The sequence below is a fragment of the Plectropomus leopardus genome, chromosome 18 (genome assembly GCF_008729295.1).
Source record: "Plectropomus leopardus isolate mb chromosome 18, YSFRI_Pleo_2.0, whole genome shotgun sequence".
NCBI classification, from domain to species: domain Eukaryota; kingdom Metazoa; phylum Chordata; class Actinopteri; order Perciformes; family Serranidae; genus Plectropomus; species Plectropomus leopardus.
Genome location: NC_056480.1, coordinates 8,640,443 through 8,661,400, shown reverse-complemented (window position 1 = coordinate 8,661,400; position 20,958 = coordinate 8,640,443). Strand labels below are relative to the sequence as shown.

Genomic DNA, 20,958 nt, shown 5'->3' with positions numbered 1-20,958 from the left:
AGCCTTCAGTATTAAGGCTCCCTGGCATTCTGTACTGTATATAGTTACCAGTCAATCATCAGCAGATGTTCTATAACACCAGGATTTCCAGTAAAGTGAACAAGCTCAGTCTGTTTCTGTGGAAATGGAGAATTGTCTAATGCACTACCAATGCATTAGCAGAATTACGCAAAGCCGCAGCACCTCTGCAAGTCTCCTGCAGTCTTGCGTGTCACATTCATCCCAACACTAAACACACCAACATACACACACGAGCATCAGCATCCAAACCACAGAGCCCCACACCGAGAAACCAACTGTCAAATACTGCGAGGAATGTGTTGAGTCAAGTGCGGGTCCTCTTTCATGTGGACAACACAAGTGATGCTTTGTTTGGATGGAATACAGCCTCGGTTATTGTTTGACGTTTTTGAGGCTTTTAATGTGCCTCTCCTGGCTTTTTTTCCCTCAAAATTTCACATTTCACTTGTCAAAAAGCACATTCACTCTGAAAACTTTTTTTGTGTTTATTCTCACTGCTTAACAAGCTACAGTGACTTTGTGTACAATTTCTGAACAGTTCAGATGTCGTTTTGCAAGCAGTGAAACATCAGGGCCAACAACGATGTTCTGATGAGCACTTTGTAAATGGTTTTAGTAATGCTGTGATCTTGGTCGACATTGACTTTGCATTGTCTTTAAGAGGATGAAGAACACTCATTTTAAGACAGTGTAAGGCAACCATTGGTACCAACTTTGTCATGTCAAATGCTCTGATTAGGTTTTTGTAACCTGATACTAAACAAAGTCCAGGGTTTGTTATAACCATCCACCACCTCTCCCACCAGTCCTATTAGGACTTTCCAGCTCCTTCTATTACTGTAATATATGTTACCGTTGTTTCGTATTTCAGACTGAAGCAAAATGTACCTTTTTGCATCGTCTGAAACCAAAATTACTGACCAAGCTGCGGTATTTGACGGGTCGGGAATGAAAACGGGCTAAAAAACATAGCATTTTCTTCATTTGCAAGGTTCCTTTATTTTTTTTTCACTTCGAAATGATACACTGCTAGTCCATGAAGATTATTATATATTTACTTTAAGCAGTGCTTTATTACGTGTCTTGTTACACCATCCAAAATGAGAAATTTTGATCTTTATTTCAAAATTCATAACTCCCTTTTGACCAAAGCAGATTTGTTGTCTATTTAAGTCACATAGCCGCAAACAAAAAGGCAAAAACTTTTATCCACATTCAAAAAACTGGGTGAAATCCTGTGCAGCAGAAAAACAAATACTTCAGTTTTAAAGCTCGATACGAGCCACCCAAACACACTGCCTGTGCTGGACTGCATCTTAAGTCTGTGTGGTGCTAAACGGGCCGTGGTGGAGATCCTTTAGCTGTAATGGCTCATGCAGTAAAAACACTCTATCTGTGTGACATTTATGTATTTGCTCTCCCCATTTTACAATTGTTATTTCTGATCAGCAGCTCTGAACACAAAGTCATGAACATCAGCTGATAGCGATCAGTGCTCCATCAGTCCGAGTGCTGCTGCTTACTTGTAATGAGCGGTCATTAAAAAACACTGCAGGTTGTTAGATTTTTTACAAGATTTCCTATTTACTGTACATTGTCTCTGCTCGCTGAGTGTAAATCAACGTATTTAACAACCATGGTGCTGATATCATCTGTCTGCTGTCTAGAGCCGGATCAATACCGTCTTAAGCAAGATGGGCTTTTCTCTCTCTCTCTCTCTCTCACACACACACACACACACACACTGAAATGTGCATACATTGAGGAGATCTGTAAACATCGTGTCATACATTTGTAACGCATCTGTGGCATCCATTATTTTACTCTCTCGCACACAGTGGACAAATCAAAAACATATATTGTCTATTTGTGTCCGTCTCCGCCTCATTTTCTTTTCATCTCTAGAGTGTCCCTAGACAGACAAACAACACACACACACACACACACACACACACACACACACACACACTAAAAACCCCTCCCTCACAGACACACAGTCTCACAAACACAGAAAATCGAAATCACAAATCGGCTTAACTCTCCCTGACACGTCTGTGAATTAAGCCTTTCCGTTGCTCTCCCTTTCCCATTATAAAGGCATTGTCAGAGGCTGAATCAGTAACAGGTAGCCCACAGCTCCTGCTGCTTCCCTCTCGCTCCTCTCTGTCTCTCTCCTTCTCTCCTCCTCGCCTCCTCTCTTCATCTTTCTCCTTCTTTGTCTTCTCTCTTGCTGTGTGTCCCTCAGCCTTTCTCTCTAATTCTCGCTCCTCCCTCTCCTCTGTCCGTCTCTCGGCGCTCCCGTCTTCCTCATGACCTCCATCAGCTCACTCCTTAATCATCTTTCTCCTGTCCCCGCAGTCTTTTTTTTCTGTCTCCTTGTTTCCCCTCTCCTTTTACCTTTTATTTCGTCTATCACAGCCAGCAGTGAAATGGAGCTAAGTACTAGATATTTATATTTTTTGGAGCGGCTATTGAGCTAGTTATTTTTTCAGATTCAGATTTTCCACACAGAATAGATACAACATGAGATCAGTTTATACACTTTTTAGTTAGTTTTATATTTGCTGCCGTTAAATTAGTTTTTATGAAAGGTCGTTCCTTTTTTTTTAAAGACTATTTTGGGGCATTTTTGCCTTTATTAGATAGGACAGAAGATGAAGTAATAGCAGCTTATAAAGACTTGTGCAAGTAAGACATTAAAAATCATATCAAATGAAAGGCATTACTTAAACTAAATGTACATATTCAGACATTTACAGAGGTCAGTGTTATTAATGAAGAGGTTACTGTTTTAGTTATTTATAAATAACAAGTCTAATAAGGTTGCACCATTAAAACTTATTTCATGTTTTCGGTACATTAGTAAAGATTTAAGTCATCTGTAGAAAAGAAAAAACACCAAATACATAAACAGAAATTCAGTGTAGCATCATGAGCTATACCTTTTTAGGTATGTTTTGCATTGGGGGTTTTTTTTTTTTTTTTTTTTAGTAATAGAATAAGTAATATTCATGCAGTTTACAATGAGAGAAACATCTATTTATGCCAATCTAACAGAATAATTTGTCAATTAACCCAACAAAAAGCATTTTAATCAAATGTAAATACGTATTAACATATTTAATATTATGTCTTATATTAGCAAGCATTCATGAGTCTTTCCATTTAGCATTACATCAGTTACACCTGGCAGTTACCAAAATGCCAATTATAGTATTTAATAATATAATTTCATTTACCTCTATGTTTTTTTTTTAAAATTTGAATTCTAAGTTTATCCCTGGTTGAAAATAAGTACTACCAACTAATCATGTTTTATTATATTTTTTACTATTGCTGTGTTTTTATGTGTTAAACTTTACTTTTTTTTAAAATTTGAATTCTAAGTTTATCCCTGGTTGAAAATAAGTACTACCAACTACTCATGTTTTATTATATTATTTATCATTGCTGTGTTTTTATAAGGCAGTGGTCGGCTATATAGCCTGAGAGGCAAACCCCAGGGCAAAAAAAATGATTCTATCCATCCTGACTGCAAGTAAGATCTTTGTGTTTGCAACCTGTTTTAATTTAGTGACGTTTTCATCAGCACTTATTAAACACTGACTACATTATAATGAGACATACAAAGAGCTGGTGCGACTGTAACACTTCCTCCATCACTGATATTAGCATTCAACCCAGTTTCTTTCTTTTTGTGCTGAGGTGAAACTCCGGGTAGGATCACATGAAGCTTGCATATCGAGTGGGAGACGGGTGTCGAGGAGGGGGAGGAGAGAGAGAGAGTTAGCTGACTGTGTTGTGAATGCAGAGAGTAGACAAGCAGAGCGATTCTGACAGGCTGTGTCTGCACAGTTTGTTCTCCAATAGGCCCACACAGAGTCACCAGTGGGGTGCGCACATGCACGCTCACATTCGCGTACACTTCTGGAGCTGCGTGCCCGTAGACACACACACACACACACACACACACTGTCAGTCTCTTTGACACTCGTGCACTAATGCTGTTCAACACAGTGTGTTGCAGGCTTACCTACAAACACACACAGACACACACAAAGTGAGAAGAGCGTTGGAAAAGGGCTTGGTTTTGAACACGTTCCTCCCGAGGCTTCAGTGCTGGGGAAATGGAGCTATCATGACAAGGGATGAAAGAGCAACAATGGTTTCATCACTTTCCCTCATGTTCCACTGCACCGTGAAAAAGAAGCTTCTAGCGTTCTCATCCGCCCGTTAGGGAAAACATGCCGCGCATTATACCAAGAGGGGAGGCTGGAGAGTGAGGCGGAGAGGGAGGGACGGAGAGAATGCATCCTCTCTCAGAAATCAATGAACCGCACAAACCCATACTGTTGATACATGAGCAGCAGATATTGACTATTTTGATGGACCAAAGACAATAGTGGGTATTGATCTCGAAAATGTCCCCGCGTTCTGTAGCTGCATATCGAAACTGTCCCTCTTCGCTTCTTCTTCTCTGGCTGCTTTGTCCTTGTGTCACCCCTGGCCGCGCCCCACCCTTCTTCCCTCCCTCTGTTTTCATTACTTTTATGTGTTTGACATATTCACCCTCTTCTCCTACTTTTCTCCTTTTTGTCCTGCTGACTTTCTTCCGTTTCTTCTCTCTCTTCCTCCCTCGCTTTCTTTAACCTTTACCATCCCCACCCCAACACGCCTGATCCTCTACAGCCACTTTGTAGAAGCTAATAGAAAGCAGAATAAAGATTAAAACAACCTGCACAGACTGCATTGTTTTCTTTTCTTTCTGCCTCACTCTCTCCTCGTCTCTCCTCTCGTTCCACCAGGGTGCAGTGATCACGCCAGCCATGGACCACACTATGTCCATGCAGCCTGCCAGCATGATGGGCCCTCTCACCCAGCAGATGAACCATCTGTCCCTGGGCACTACAGGAAGTGTGAGTACTCCTCGCTGTGCTACAATGAGCCGTGCACATACCAAAACACAAACACCGAGTCTGTCAGGCTGCCAGAAAGCAGAAGAGAGATCCTCCAAGTTATAAACTTAGCACTGTGCAATCAAAGCAGTAAGCTTTATGAGAAGCAATGATAGTTTGGACTTCTTACACTGCATATTATAAATTTATGTTCAGTCAAAAAGGCACCACGTATAATAAACAGGAATTTCAATACTTGTAATCTAATGCATTATACAGAAATGTAGCTACAAGCCAATTTTTATTCCCACTCTGCTGGGAACAATAACACAGACTGCACATGCATTACGTACAAAAAGCACTATAAAATATTGTACAGGATGTACAGATGCAGCTGCAACCTTGCCCGGACCCTGGCCGGTCCTCGGCTGGAAGTTGGCTGGGAACTGACTGGCAGCTGAAAGCCTTCGGTCTGGAGGGAAAATTCTAGGGATCTGCATCTGTAGATAGTTATAGGATGCCTATGGTATTTACAGAACAGTTGTAGTTGTTTAACAATGGTCCGTAAAATTAAAATTAATGTTTGCATTCTTAATTCTTCTTCTACCACCATCCTAGCCTCATAGAAAAATGACAAAAATCTGTGTGTGTGTGTGTGTGTGTGTGTGTGTGTGTGTGTGTGTGTGTGTGTGTGTGTGGCTTTCTGCTATAGTTCTCAGATCAGAGCTCTTACTCTATACTTGGTGGGAACAAGCTGTTGTTGATTTTTTTTTAACTAGAGAGAAAAATATGACATTTTCAAGACTTAACAGATTAAATTTGAGGGATATATTACAATTGTAGCGGTTTGTGGTTTCTTGTCCAAAGTTTTTTCTTATAAATGGACTAGTGGGGCATCGGGGTGGTTGTGCTGGTCTGAGACCAGCTGATGGTGCAACAGGTCAGGTGGTGAGATCATGCAGTGTCCAAAAATCTGGGCAGCCTGTAGGGAAACGTCATGTTGGGTGTGTTTAAAGTTGGAAATGCAAAGTTTTCGGGTGATGGACATCTTTTTTGTGACTCATCGTAAAATGGACAAGTTACAGAGCGTGAGCACATTGTCACCAAAACAACCACCGCATCCTTCATTGCAGACGGAGTCCTTGTCAGGGATGCATTAGCTTTTACATTACAAAAGATATGTTCTTAAATGTGTCCCAGACCAGCTCGGTAAATGGTTTGATCGGGTCATAATGGGTTAGGGTTAGGGTTGCATCTTGATGCTTTGTTTAGCTCTTTCTACTTGTTAATGTGTTAAAACCACAGATTAACAGGCTCTATGTCAGGTTTACGAGATTATTACTGTGTTGTACTTCCCGTGAAAACTCAATGTTGAATTCTCACTGGAGTCACTTTCTTCAGTCCTGGCATTAGGGACAGTGTAACTAATTTGACAGGTATATACCACTGTGAATCCAGCGTCCTTGTTACAATGCCTTTGGCCTAAGTCTTGTTCATGGCATCTTGTTTTTGTCCAGTGCTTTTTCACGGCTTCAAAGTTGCTTCTTGTAAAAAGAACTCAAAGACCTGTCTCCAACCTTTGTTGAAAGTGTGTTTAAATCACCACATAGCTCTCCACCGACAGTGCACAAGCTGTGAGGGCAGAATAAAAGGCTGCTGTATAAACCGTCAAAGATATGGCAGTAAAGAACTGATTCAAGTTTAATATTATCTTATATAAACTGCCACATCTCTGTCAGTGAAATTATGTTGGTTTAGTGAAATAATAATACGGCAATTTACTCAGCTCTGATGAATCTTTTGTACAGTACCATTCATATGGAAAGCACACTCACCAATTCATCATAATGGCTTATTTGCTAGATTTTAAGGCTGTACTGAATGTTACTTTTTTTACGTTTGATGCTTCTATTGAGGTTTTTAAATGAAGCTTTAAATGTCTGTTGTCATATTTTTTAAGTAATCATCCTTAAAAAAATCAAATTGAATAATGTCATTCAACCAAATAAATTAGTTAGTCTTTTGATATGAAATCAACTTTGATGCTGGTAGATTGCTGCTCAACCCTCATTTAAACAAGTGCGCGCCTCCCTTTGTGTGTGGCAAGCGGGAGATCACACTGTTTTTTTCTTGGTTTTTTTAACCACAGTGAAAATTATGTTTTTAAAAGGCCAACCACCAACAAATATAGATTGAAGCTGAATATTTTGTTAGATAAAAACATGAAAAGTTTGGAAATGAGGTTGTATTCATAAAGCTTCCTAGTTGCTCCTAGAGACAAAATTCTAATAAAATTCTTAGAAATGTTACATGTTCCATGAATTTCCCCTTTAAAGTTAAGACTAGGTCCTGATACAGATGAAGGTCTGCCATAATGCGTTTTTGCCCTTAAGAGAGCTCTCGAGGTAAAATATTGTTAGGAGTAGCGAGGAGAACTTAATAAGCAGAGGAGAGGAGAGATATTCTCCGAACCCTGGGTGATGGTGAGTTAATGAAATACTACAGATTAGATGGTGCAGGGATACTATTTGTAGTCATTCTCATTAGAGATGTGCTTACATCTCCTACCCAACACAGTAACGATATATAACGCCAGAAATAAAGTGATAAAAATATTAGGTGTTTGGCAACAGGAAACATGTCACAGGGCAGCAGTAACATCACACAAACGCCACTTTTCAGAGTCTCATATTGTGACGCAGTTCATTTCATTTCCTTTGTGTGTCCACAAATTGCAGGCCCACAAAAGGGCCTTTCTGTGACAACCAATCACACCTTTTAAAAGAATGCATCACACCTTGCAATAAAGTTAACCACACCTCCTCTCTGAGATAAATGTTTCTGTCCCTTCCTTGCTTAGAGTTGCTCTGAGGCCTTTCCCAAATTACTCATAAACTAGGACTCCTGGCTAAAAAATTAGGCTAAATTGGGAGCGTTTGTGAATATGGCCCCTGGAGTTATTAGAAATGTTTGGATCACACGTTGGAAACAATCCTATGCAGCCACCACTGGAGTCTAATGCTACAAATTATATAAACCTTACAATGTAAGTGCCAAATCTTTATCTGCATCTGTGCAGAATTACAAGGCTTGAAACAAAGTAATGGTCATGCAAAAAAAAGGAAAAAATTAAGCTTTGCAGCATTCGAATGTTGATTTAGAATTTGCATGTCAACGATATGAATGAAGCTTCGAAATATTAGGTACAGCCCTACTGGACTAAAATAAAAAAGATAAAAATATAAATGCAGAAAGTAGCATTACCACACTTTCGGTTTTTCAGGGGTCAATAAACCCAAACCTATATTACATTTCCTTAGGAGAAATGAAAACTCAAACACGACGAATCCGTTAATAAAAAGGTGCATATTTGCTGTTATTCCTTTTCATCGTACCAATCAGCAATGCAGAACATCTAACAGTCTCCATCTGCTCTTTGAGACAGAAAGTTAAACGTTGAGAGAGAAATCGGCAGGTGTCCATTACACAGCAGGTTTGGGTCAGGAGGACCACGCGGAGGCCTTTTATCTGTGGGGAACATTGTTCATTTGGTTCTAACACAAAGTACACACTGAGTAAGAGACGGATTTTACATTTCCTTTCAAGAAAGCCAAACCTTCTTAGGCTGTCGCCACATGTGCGCTGCCACGGAGCTGCCACAGAGCTGCCGTATCATTTGTTTTACACTGCATGCATTCACCACCAGATATTGAGAGAGCATGTTTCCTCCCTGATCTTCCACATTAAACAGATTTCCTGTGAAGTCTAGCAGTGTGACAGGGCTCTCTGTTCTCCACCTTCCTCTAATTTCTGTTTCTCTCTCACCCTTTCTGTCTCCCTCGCTCTCTAAATCGCAAACCTATCACTCCATCTTTATTCCGCACACACACACGCTTACAGTGGCCGCCCCCCTAAACCAGGAACTCCCCCCTGTTTTAGGATCAAGTCGACTTAGAGGTGTCGCACAGTTTCTGAAGCCTGACTTCCTGCCCTAACCCCGCTGCCCGGGGGCAAGCAAGCAGGCAGCTTTGCTCCGCCACTACGTTTGATCTGTGTGTGTGTGTGTGTGTGTGTGTGTGTGTGTGTGTGTGTGTGTGGCTTTCTGCTATAGTTCTCAGATCAGAGCTCTTACTCTATACTTGGTGGGAACAAGCTGTTGTTGATTTTTTTTTTGACGCCATGTTGGCTCTGTCAGGAATGCCCCCTCCTTAATCTGCCCCAGCTGTGCTAACAGGCAGGATTAGAGACAGGCTAATCTATGATGATGGCTTCTGATGTTTGATGGGTTGTATTATAGGAGAAAGTGGGTTAAGGCTCTCCTTTTTTTTTTTTTTTTCATTTTTGGTTTACTCTCTCTGCCTCTCCCCTTTCTGCCTGCTTAGCTTTCCTGAGGCGATGTGCTGTGTAGCATAACTTCTCTACGGCTGAGCTGCACACACGGCATGCCACACTTGATCATCTATGGGAATTGAGACATGTTTCCTATAAAGCTTTTTCTCAAGCCAGATGTGAAAGGCCTTTCATAATGCCTGATTGAGAAAGCCTGTTAAAAGATCCATGTAGTAAACTGGAGTTGATACCGCACATTCCTCACGTGTACACGCATGTGGAGAGGTTGTTTTGATTGCCACCCGCTGGTCAAGTGATTTAACGCTTTGAAACCTGGATGGACATCAGTTTTTCTTGTGCTACATTGACAAGTTTGTAAACTTTTGAAACGTGAGCAAAAAAGTTCAGTTCTCTCTAAAAACATGGGCATAGGCAATGAGCAAAATTTATAAAAGCTGACAAGAAAACAACCTGATCTTTTTCAAAGGGGGAGAGAAAGAAACATTACAAAATTATCCCCAAAAAATTTTAAAAAATGGAAAAATATCCAGAAACTATACTTATGATTAGAATAATTATATACTCAAAACATGAAACTCAATATATAAAAGGCCCTTTTTAGCACTCTTTAGGTTATTTCCTTGTTTTTATTTTATTCACAACATTTTATTTTTATTTGTACAATAAAAGCACAACAACAGATTAAAACAGATAGTGCAGTTGAGATTTAAAAGAAAACATTAATGGTTAGAAAGATGTCTTACCTAAATAAACTTTGCAAACAGTAATGAAGACATAACACAAACAAAAAATAAAGCACAAAAAATAAAATATTTTATTTATAAATATCAGAAAAAATAATATAAAATATAATATAGGAAAATAAAAAAAGTAATGTGGTAGAAAGCTGACATTAAGTCGCATGTCCGTACTAAAAATTTAAACACTACAGGGAAAATCCAGAGCCTTGTCTTCCATTAAAAACAAATTTCCCTTTTTTGCTAATTTTCAGGTAATTTTCTTGTAGCTTTTTAATAATTTGTTGCTAATTTGTGGGTAATTTCTTGTTAAGGGGCTCATTTTCATGCTACCATGTTTTTGAAAGAAATTAACCCAATTTGCTCAGGTTTCAAAGGGTTAACCTTGGCATCCGAGGAGCACCTGCCACGAGCAGCTGTCTCCAAAGTCAACAACTTATCGCAGCAGCCCCTGGCCGCTGACGGAGAAGCCACACCTCAGAATACTTCTTGGCTGTTCCGGGACTCTCTGCGGCTGTTTTTGTGTATGGCTGTGGCTTTCTTCTTCCCTCCAAGAAAAGAACCAAATGTTCCCGGTCCGCCCAAGCTGTGACACTGGTGTGGTGACCGTAGCTTTCCGAGAACGGATCGGCACGGAGGCCTGTTAAAAAGGAGTGGCAGGGAAAAGCTCGTAATGAGGAAGCCTCGTCTCATGGTCACTGCTTTGGAATTTAGCTGCTTCACCAGAAAAATGTTCTGTTTTCGACAACTTGTGCACTCGCTTTGGTATCTGGAACAACTTGATTACAGAATGCTAAAGAACCTCAGGCTCACTGTTTATGGATGGCACACATAAACATGCCAGCCGTGCTCCTCGCTGATTGATTTTACCATGTTTGGTGCATATTGCTCTGTTAGTGATTTATTTACTATCTCCCAGCTCTCGCCACTTAGAAGGAGTCTATCTGTCATGCTTCGCTCATGCCTGTTAGTTTGTGGGTGTGCGCACGCTCTGTCATTTTTGTGCGAGTGTGTTTGCACGCGTCAGTGTCTGCAGCTGAGCGACACAGTGTTTGACATGACAAGAGGTGACCTTCCCTCTGTGTTCTCCATCCTATTCCTGTCATGGCATGTAGAACCCAGGTCTCTGTTGGCATGGTGACAGTGGTGATTGACAGCTTCTCTGTCCCTGCAAGACAGATTTGTGTGAAGCGCTTCCCTCTATTATCTGGGCTGTTTCTCTTGGTTTTCTACAGGCAAGTCTAAGTACAGTATGTTATTGTGCATTTCCATAACTGTGCATGGCTATATTTAACCTTTACTCACCCGGGGAAAGTTGCCTGAGCGTGCACTCTCTTCTCTCGTAGCTTCACAGTCAAACAGTAACACATGTTGACACCTCAGTGAGTCCCAGTACCACAGAGCAGTTAGGTCCTTGCAAGACCTTGAAGGTAATTGCTAGTAGGGGGACAGCGTTTTATGGCATTTTTTAGATTTCACACTTCAATTTGAATGCGTTTAAGGGCTTGCAGCCAAGAACTATGGTGCAAGAGTTGTGCCACTTTCAAATGAATTTTAATGTTCTGAATTTGGCGTCCGTGCTGTTTTTTTATGAATCTGAATTATGTGATCTGAATCTAAATTGTTCTCCAAATGTGAACTCCTGAATTATGTGTATGGGAGTTAAATGCATCAGCTCACAGCGAGCGTCAAACTCTGCAGTGCGGTCAAATGTTTGCCCGACACTCTTGATCTTGATCACAGAGAACAGCAGTCAATTCGTGACGCAGAGTTTATTGTTTATGGCATAATCGGGGCCTCTGAAGGACCGTCTTTCTAGTATATTAACTTAAAGCTGCACAATCAATATTTTTAAATAAACAGCGAATCAAATAAAACCTGTAGACGGAGGAGAAGACACACGCTGCAGCAGGGATATTCAACTTGACAGGAGGTCAGGGCCCAGTCACAGCAGACATAATCCTAGGATTTTCTGACATTTTTGGGATTTTTAAGAAATTTCTCGATTTTCAGGACATTTCTCAGATTTGAGGACGTATGCAGGGTTTTATGACGTTTGTATGATTTGGGCCATAATTCAAAATTTGTACGCTAACTATAACAACATTTCACACAAACATCTAATAGGATTTTTTAAAAGGTGAAGTGATGACGGTTTATATTCAAAAGGTCAAAGGTCAACTTCACTTCAACATCATAAAGTTTTGGAAAAATACTTTTACATAGACACTATAATGGTGACTCTTTTCTTGGGCGAGCACATGATTCAATAGATCTTCAGTGCAGAAGATGTGTGTGCGACATTTCGCCAAAATACTGTGTATGTTTATTACTTTTTATGCAAGTCCTTCAAAGTCTTCACTACATATGTTTGATGCTGAACATGGATGTAAACTGCGACTTGACTGTTCAGTGGAGGCATGCAAACGTGAGGCGGCAATCCAAGCTCTTGTGCAGCATAAAGGGATTACAGCTGCATTTTGCTGTAGATCAGTGGAATAATGTGAAACCGTTGTCAGGGCGTTCAACATGTCACCAACATGTGTGAACATACCTGTGTGCACCTCTGCAGGTGCATGAGACAAACAAAATGGGCACTGCTCTTAACAAAACTTCCATAGTCTTATTAAGGGTCAAAAACACCACCAAGTACCTTCAATATTGAAATAGTGGAATTATATACTGTGAAAGCTACTGATAATAATGTGTTTAAGGAAGTGATTAAAACAGTGACACTGAATTTTTTTCGGTTAAAATGATCTCTGCAGGCGGGGTGTTAACAAAGTCTGGGGGCCAAGATGGAGGGCTTTTCACGGTGAAGTGGTACAGCGCTGTGATTCACAGCCGCTGATGTACAGCTCCAATAGTTCCCATTGTGTCGGAGCCCCACAGCTAAGATCAATAGTCATCAGAGCCCATCCCCACGCTGCTCTGCCATTAATAACCTACACTGAGTGGCTGGATGCTCTTGCCTTGACCAACTGTTATCCTCCACCTTGCAGACGACGCGACAGAACAGCGTGTTGTCACCGTGGCAGCAGATAGATGTTGAGGCTGAGTGACAGACGGAGAGGTGGATGATTTATTTGGACGTTTGCACATGCTAACGTGCTCTGCTACCTTCCACCAGTGCCAGAAGAAGTTTCTAGCCCTTTAATGTCCTCTCTACGAAAACAATCTTTTTTTTTCTTTGAGCTATAATAACAAAAATCAATGTTTTTTGTTTTTTTTAACAGACCCCATAGGGTAAAATAAATTGTAGGCCTCTAAGTAAACGGTTCAGATGGCCCTTCATGGTAATGGTAAAACTAAAAGAATATATAGTGATAAAGCTGTGTCCAAGAGGCCAAAGGTTAACTGTGACATTGTAAAGTTCTGCAAAAACACTTTTCAGGCCATTACTTAATGTCATAACTCAGGAACGGAAAGTAAAAGATTTGGTCAAATACTGAATTAGTGACAGTAATCTTGAAATTGTGCTGACTGTATAAGATATTCTGTGCTGCCGGAGGGAAGATGCATTGAAGTATCCATGTTTTCACAGAAATGGCTATACACTTTAAAGGCAACTTCACTGGTGCATTGAGGCAACCGAGAGGCCGTAATTCTAGTTTTTGCAAAACATACATGAATGGAATGATACAGATAGCTGAATTAGGTTGAGTTAAATTTAAAACATTCGTTATTAATGACAGAGAATTTTTAGTGGAGCAAGAGTTAGGTCAGTACCAGGCCTACAACAGGCCATGAGGTCAGATTCTTGACTCCCACAGCTGCCTTTCTTTATATTTGCTCTAAATAGATTTATTGTCTCTTCTTGGGGATGTTCAGTTGTATAGTTGGGGTGACAGGCAAGGTGATTTAGGGTAAACAGGGTGAGCACACTTGTTTGTTCAAACTTAAGGACCTTTTTTCACTCACAGATGTCTGCAAAATAACCTTATTTGGTAACATGTAGTGTTTCTCTCTGGAGGATTGTCGTGGTTAAGGACTGTCCTCACACAACGACACCTTCAGAATCCCTGAACGGCATCCACTGTCTCACACTGTATGGTCTGCTGTGATTCTCCTCGATCGAGTCTTTGTTAAATACTGAGTGTAATCCATCGAAGTCTCCTGAGTTCTTCTTCAGTCATTGAATCACTAGCTCACACCATTTTTTTCATTATCAATACACATATAGCAACTCAAAATGTGTTCTACCAAACATTTGAGCAGGACGCCAAAGGGCTAGAGAAATTTTTGTTGATTTGGAAAGCTGAAAGTAAACTACTATCCTTGTACATGCTGTCATATTCAGTGCGGCGGTACTAGAGTGGTTCTGTCTATGGTATATGTTTTTCCGTGCTGGCATTGCTGCATTGCGGTCTAACTTTATACTGTAGTTGTATGTCATGGAGAGTGATGGTGAAGAAGAGACTTAAGGAGTCTACTCACACCAGCCTCGTTAAGGAACTATTCAGGCCTCCCGTTCATCAAACATACGCGCACGCCATCTGCTCCAGTCACAGGTGTGTGTGTGTGTGTGTGTGTGTGTGTGAAGCTATGTGTGTGACTGTGAGAGTGAAACACCATTTATTGCCAATTAGGGATGTTTTATATTGCCCAACCTGTCCCCTGACTATGGACAGGGAAGTATTAAAAGAGTTGAAATTGGACAAAAATCATCTTTATCGCCATAGCAACCCAATTCACAGTAGCCGGGCCTGACATCCTCTTGACTTGCCACGGCAGCGACTGCAAAAATATGCCCAGCTCAATCTGCCACGTTAAATAGGTTAACTAATGGTTATGGTAGGAGGGGGGAAAAATCTTATCTTATTAAATTTTCTTGTTAAATCTCATTTAAATTCCTTTTGCAGTCCTGCAGAGAAATATAACATTTCAAATGGACATCCTGGCTTTGACAGGGAGATTTTGATATTGCTAATTATCTCCTGCTTCCCTTCATTTGCTTTCCTGCAGCCCTCACAGGTGAGTTGACTGAATAAGTTAATGGGGAGGAAGGCAAGGAGCAAAAGGAAAATTGGTATGCATGGTTTCGATTCGCCAGGGAGAAGGTCACTTCAACAACCTGATAGGGCCTTTTAGACAATAGCAGGTTGAGAGAGAATGGGAGAGAGAGAGAGCAAGTGACAGGAAGGTGAGAGGGAAGAAGGGATGACACAGAGAGGTAATGTGGTAATGTGTCAGGAAGTCTGGATGTGCCGCCTCACCCCGTCCTGAGTGTGACAGCCCTGGAGGTGTGATAACCTTAAATTCACGCGCACATGCCCACACATACACGCTAACATCCATCCCAGGGCATCCTCCTGGCCATGTGTAGCGACGGTGGGGGAGTTAATCACCCATGTCCATGGCCTTTAGCTGCTCTCATTAGCGGTGAGCGGTGGAGCCGTACCCGATCCATTAGCAACGCTGCCGGTAATGACACTTCACCAGCACCGCCGGGCCCGCGGCCAAGAAAGGCTCCGCAGCCCGGCGCAGCCCCTCCATTACCGCCTCCTACTGCATACTGCCGCCACGCTTTTTAGCACTGGCAGGGGGACTGAGAGGCGAAAGAAAAAAATAAGACAGAAAGAAAGGGATTGTACTTCCTTTTTTTTCCTCTCTCTCGGTCCGGAAAAGCAGCAGGAAGACGAGGAGAGGCGGAGAGGCAGCCTGGTGGCTTTTATCTGGGATCACATCCGTTGGCGCTGTACTGCAGCATTATCGTTCCAAGCCTCTTTGTCTTTGTCTGTCACAAACACACACACACACACACACACGTGCATGTATGTTCCCAACACACAGCTGCACACAACGAACTCATCCATCCACACGCACAGTTGGACACACAAATAGTGATCTTTTATGCACAGGCATGCGCTAATTAAAACCACGCACACACACTGGCAAATCTGGCTGACACTGGCACGCATGTTCACCAACACACACACACACACACACACACACACACACACACAAAACATGCATTCGCTGGAAAAAAAAATCGCATCACACAAAAGTGCCATGTCCTCATTCATTTTGCATGTGAAAGCCCCGTGGCTGTCATGTAACTGAACTTGTGTCACGTCTGTAAAATGGCCATCACGGAGTGAGCGAGCACCCGGTTAAAAGCTGGGGCAGGCATGTCGAAAGGAATATAGGCCACAGGCGACATACCTCCCGCTTCCTCTTCCTTCTCTCTCACTCAAACACTCCACCTTCATTCCCTTCAACTTTCTTTTATTTTTTATCTGCTTCTCAGCTGTGGGCCCGGTGCATTTGCTCGCCTGTGAAGTCTTAGTGGAACAACTGAACATCTCTTCCTCCTTCTTTGTCACACACTCACATGCTCTGCTAGGAGTGCACACATATTCTTTTAGCGCCCTCCAAAGGACGCTGAGGGCACAGCATGCTCACATTCCCACTGGTTTCGGGGGATAATTTCAGTGAATGAGGGTTTCATTGTGATATTTGTGATATCAGTGTCTTGTACCATTTTGGATTGGGATTTGGCAGAATATGTTACAAATGTGTGTGTTGCATGTAACATGTTTGTATTGTGATGTGTGCAGCCGAGTTTTGATATGTGTTTGTCTTTTGTTTGTGTTTCAGTACATGACTGCTGCAGCTGCCGCGGCGCCTATGCAAGGGACCTACATTCCCCAGTACACTCCTGTGCCTCCAACAGCCGTCCCTGTCGAAGTAAGACTCACGTGTACACACACAGTGCCTATTAATAATTAGGCTTACACTGGTTGCGGAATTCTGGGCCGATTCACAGAATTGGTTGTTGTTGATCTTGGTTTTTTTTGTTATTTATTCCCTGTTATGTGCCAAGGAAAAAAAAAAAATCTTCGTTGTCAGAAAATACATTTGGAAAATGAATTCAATCATAAACAATAATGAAACAGCCTTTAATATAACCTAATTTTTAAAAAAAAAAAACATTTTTGTAAACTGCTTCGCAAGCCTTTTACCTTACCTAATATATCACAATCCCCCCTCTAATATCTGTTTTATATTGTTGAAAAACATCAAAAAATTTGTCCTTCAGACAGCTGTATTTATTTAAGTTTCTTGCCAAAATCTCCATTTTAGAAGATTTCACTAGAACACATCATGAGAACGTTACAGTTTCTGGCTTGTGACACAGACAGACCAGCTGCTGATAGCTGGATGAATACCTGAACAGCTCAGTCTCCAAGAAGATCTGTCCTGCCTGTGAATGAGATGACGTCAGTGGGAATGTAGGCTAACACGTCACCAGCCTGTGATGTCTTGTGAAATTACGATGATTGATAAAACAGCTTAAGTTTGTCGGATTAAATGTCAGAGGATATTTATAGTATTTGACGAGCACTACTTTGTTTTTCAAGTTAAAGAAGGTGCCATAATGAGGCTGCACTTTAACAAACATTCTTTTCAAACAATGCTGAAAACATATCTTACATTAGGATCAAACTGATGTGAAATTACATGAAGCCCAATACTTATTTTTCCTGAACAGAGCTTAAATGCATCATAATGTACCTCAATGCAACCGCTGTTAGCTGTTAGTTAGTCATCGGCTGCTAACAGCTAACGGTAACTAGTTCTCATCCTGACCATCTAAACGTGGATTTGTTGGTCACAATGTAGCATTATCAGGGAAACAAAAGGGTGCATTGTCTGACACGTCAATAGGGAGGAAGGAGCGTTCTTTTTTTAAGATTTCTAAGATTTTTTTAAGAAATTCAAGATTTCTTTGTTTCCCTGGAAACAAAAAAGCAAAACAAAACATTGCTATCTGCATCAGCTATCAATAAAACTGTTATTTAAACATCAGTGTCGGCCCAGAATTTCACGATCTGTTAATCCCTACTAGTAATAATCACCTATCTGTCGATGTTTACCCAAACAGAGGGCACCATGACTCCTGACAGCCCACTCACTGACACCCACCATCGCTCTTCACCATCTCTAAACCTGCTCACCCCATCGACAGACCAAAACAGTCATTAAATAGACAGATTACGTTTGAAGCGCGCTGTAAATTGCTCGTATTCTCTCTGAACAAATGGCCTCGCACCACCAGCAAATAACAAGGGTGAAAACTGCAAGCAAAGCAAGATGAGTCAGAAGTTTTATAGTATTTGGGAAAGACATTTGAAGTGCAGCACAGACTTTGTCACTTCTTCGGCGGCTGTCTGAGCTCCTGGCAGGTTTTGGGCAGTCCAGCTTGAGAAATGATGAACGTGGAGAGCAGGCGGGCAGGCAGGCCCGGCGAGGAGAGCGGGACGGCTGTCTGGCGGCTGACAGTGCGGTCGTATTCAGATGGACTATCAGTCGTGTATCAGATGACAGGAGCTGAAGTGAGACACAGTGCCGGCGGTGCTGTCTCTCTCTCTCTCCCTCCACAGCCGGTCCGGGCCGGTAGGTAGCTGGAACACACACATCCGTCAGCCACGGAGCTCTGGTTAGCCCACCGGCCACGGACAATGACAGTTCCCCCTGACAGACCCATTAGTCGCTCCTCCCCCTCTTTTATACCCCCCTCCAAAGCTCCCCTTCCCCTGAAAGTTCCTCATGAAGGAGCGGGACAGAGGAGAGAAATGTAGTTGTATTGTAGCCCGTGGCGCCTCTTACCTATTTCATCCTCAGCGTCATCCTCTCGGTGCCAGCGTCAGCAGCGGGGTGTATATCACTGCATCAGCCAGTGTCTGGAGGGCTGATGTATGGACAGGACGCAGTATCCTTGAGAGCTTGTTAAAGGTGATGGAGATGACTCAATGATGGGGGTAATCTGTATTGCTAGACACATAAAAAGGCTAAGAGGCTGTTGGGATGAATTCGGTGCACATGGTCATCTTTTAAGACTGTTTTAACGTAAAATATAAATGTAAAAGTCTGCCAGCAATTTAGTGTACAGAGATAGAGATGTGCGCACCAGGAGGCTCTCATTAAAGGATTTTATTCTGCAAAGCAAGTGATGTTTCGAGCCAGTATGCTCTTCCTCAGAATTGCAAATTTGAGTCGCCATCTTAAAAATACACAGATACACACATGACCCAACACAGCTGACGCCCTTCAAGCTCTAATGAGGTACCAAAATAGAAATATACAATATATCAACGTGAAAATACATAATAAGTATCCTCTGAGGAGCACAAACACACACAACATGCACAGCACAGGTGTGAGTGTGTGTCATGATTTTAGGCACAGAAAAAATATATATTAATAATTTCCTGATGCAACTGTAATAAATAACAGTGTGCCTATACACAAGGATATACACACAACCAGAGTCGACAACCCAACTGTTCCCTATAGACTGAGCGACTGTCAGCCAGTCCACGTTGAGACCAGACGCTGAAACTATCGCCGCCGGCAGTTCACAGCACGTCCAGTGTGAACAGCCCAACGAGTTAAATACGCACCAAAAGGATGTGGGGAAAATAGAGATGAAAATGATTCAGTCACGCGGCTTCTCTAGACTTGAGACGAAATGGATCAAATCCTCATGGTAGAATGAATTTCGCGTGGGTTGTGACGTTCAAAACAAATTATCCATCAATTTACAGAAATCTCTTCAGAATGTAAGTCTGTGGAAAAAAGTTTGAGCCTAAGTAACATCACATGATAGACTCTAAAATTTTAATCTTGGTTTTTGCTAACTACCAAAATTGTCTTTAAAGCCTGGTACACGCCCTGGGGTCCTGTGTGGATGAAGACCCACTCTGTATATATCTGTAAGCGCCTCATTCTGCGGTTAAAAAACGTGACAATTGTTAGTTTCAGGGGATCATAAACTCATGAAAACAGTTATGAATCTTGTAAATTCCCTCTCTGCCAATGTATCCTCCTAAATCCTACACACTGGAGCTTCAGTTGATATATAAATGACAAGTATTCCTCATATTTTTCTTGCAATGCTGTATCACTTGAGTGAAATGTTAAAATTCAAAACAGCATTTTTGTATGGCTGCATATTTACTGTACATAATTGAAAGACCACCTTTATTTTATATGTATCTCTGACAGACAGCATATTGGCTTTCTCGGATGGAAACATTTATTATTTGAAATGAAGTTCTGTGGGTGTGAGAGATTCTTGTCTACGCTTGATGGATATGTCAGTTTGAGAAGTTAATAATCACAACTTTATTAGTATACGTTTATCTCACGTCAGAACAGTTTATTTATCATTATTTAAGTTCGAATTTTTGGTCTGTCGGAGTCTGTATAGTAATATTAATTTCGGTAATAAAAACCTCATGCAGAAGAACTCGTGTACTGTACGTACAAAGCTAAATTTTTACCAGATTCAGTCACATACTCTTCAGCAGGACATGCCAAACGTTGCAGCGAGATGCTTGTTAAAGTTCAGAGCTGACACATTTCCTCCTGTCTGTCCCCAGGGAGTGGTGACGGACGCCTCCCCCCAGACAGTGGCTCCCTCGTCACAGGAGGTGGCGGGCCAGCAGCAACAGATCCAGGTGGACAGTGCTGCCGACCACGTTCCTGCTTACTCATACCAGTCCAAGTGAGTCAAACAGTGAAGCAGGACAGCTGCTGTCAACTGTTTTAGCATGCCATGCCAACATTATTTTTACTTTCACATTGATTTTCCACTCTTAGATGTAAGCGCTAGGGGTGGGCAATATGACAGTACAATTTTATAATCGGAGAGTTGTCCATGTTGCAAATCGCTGAGCAGGTCAGTTTCATCGTCACGTTGGGGCCGAGAAGGGACATTGAAGAAAATTGAAGGTTTAAAAAAAAAAAAAAAAAAAAGAAGTACTTTTGAAAGATCTTGCATTAGTTTTTTATTTTGAAAAAAAAAAGATCAATGCACTTATGGGTCAGTTTGGCAGCCTGGAGACAATCATAAGAATGGGGTGCACATAACTGAGGGAGAGGTTTTAGTTTCAGATCGACCTCAAACATAAAAACATTAAATGAGTGCTTGGCAGCAAACACAGTTT

The 20,958-nt window shown here is 41.5% G+C and overlaps 1 protein-coding gene across 2 annotated transcripts in view; it reads left to right on the top strand.

Moving 5' to 3' along the window:
- The window catches only part of rbms3 (RNA binding motif, single stranded interacting protein), a 379,413-nt gene that overhangs the window by 355,124 nt on the left and 3,331 nt on the right, over positions 1-20,958 (top strand). For both annotated transcript variants that reach the window (XM_042506228.1, XM_042506229.1), the window contains 3 exons: positions 4,827-4,937; positions 16,604-16,693; positions 20,392-20,516. In XM_042506228.1, the coding sequence (XP_042362162.1) occupies positions 4,827-4,937; positions 16,604-16,693; positions 20,392-20,516 (326 nt within the window). The remainder of the gene's footprint in view (positions 1-4,826; positions 4,938-16,603; positions 16,694-20,391; positions 20,517-20,958) is intronic.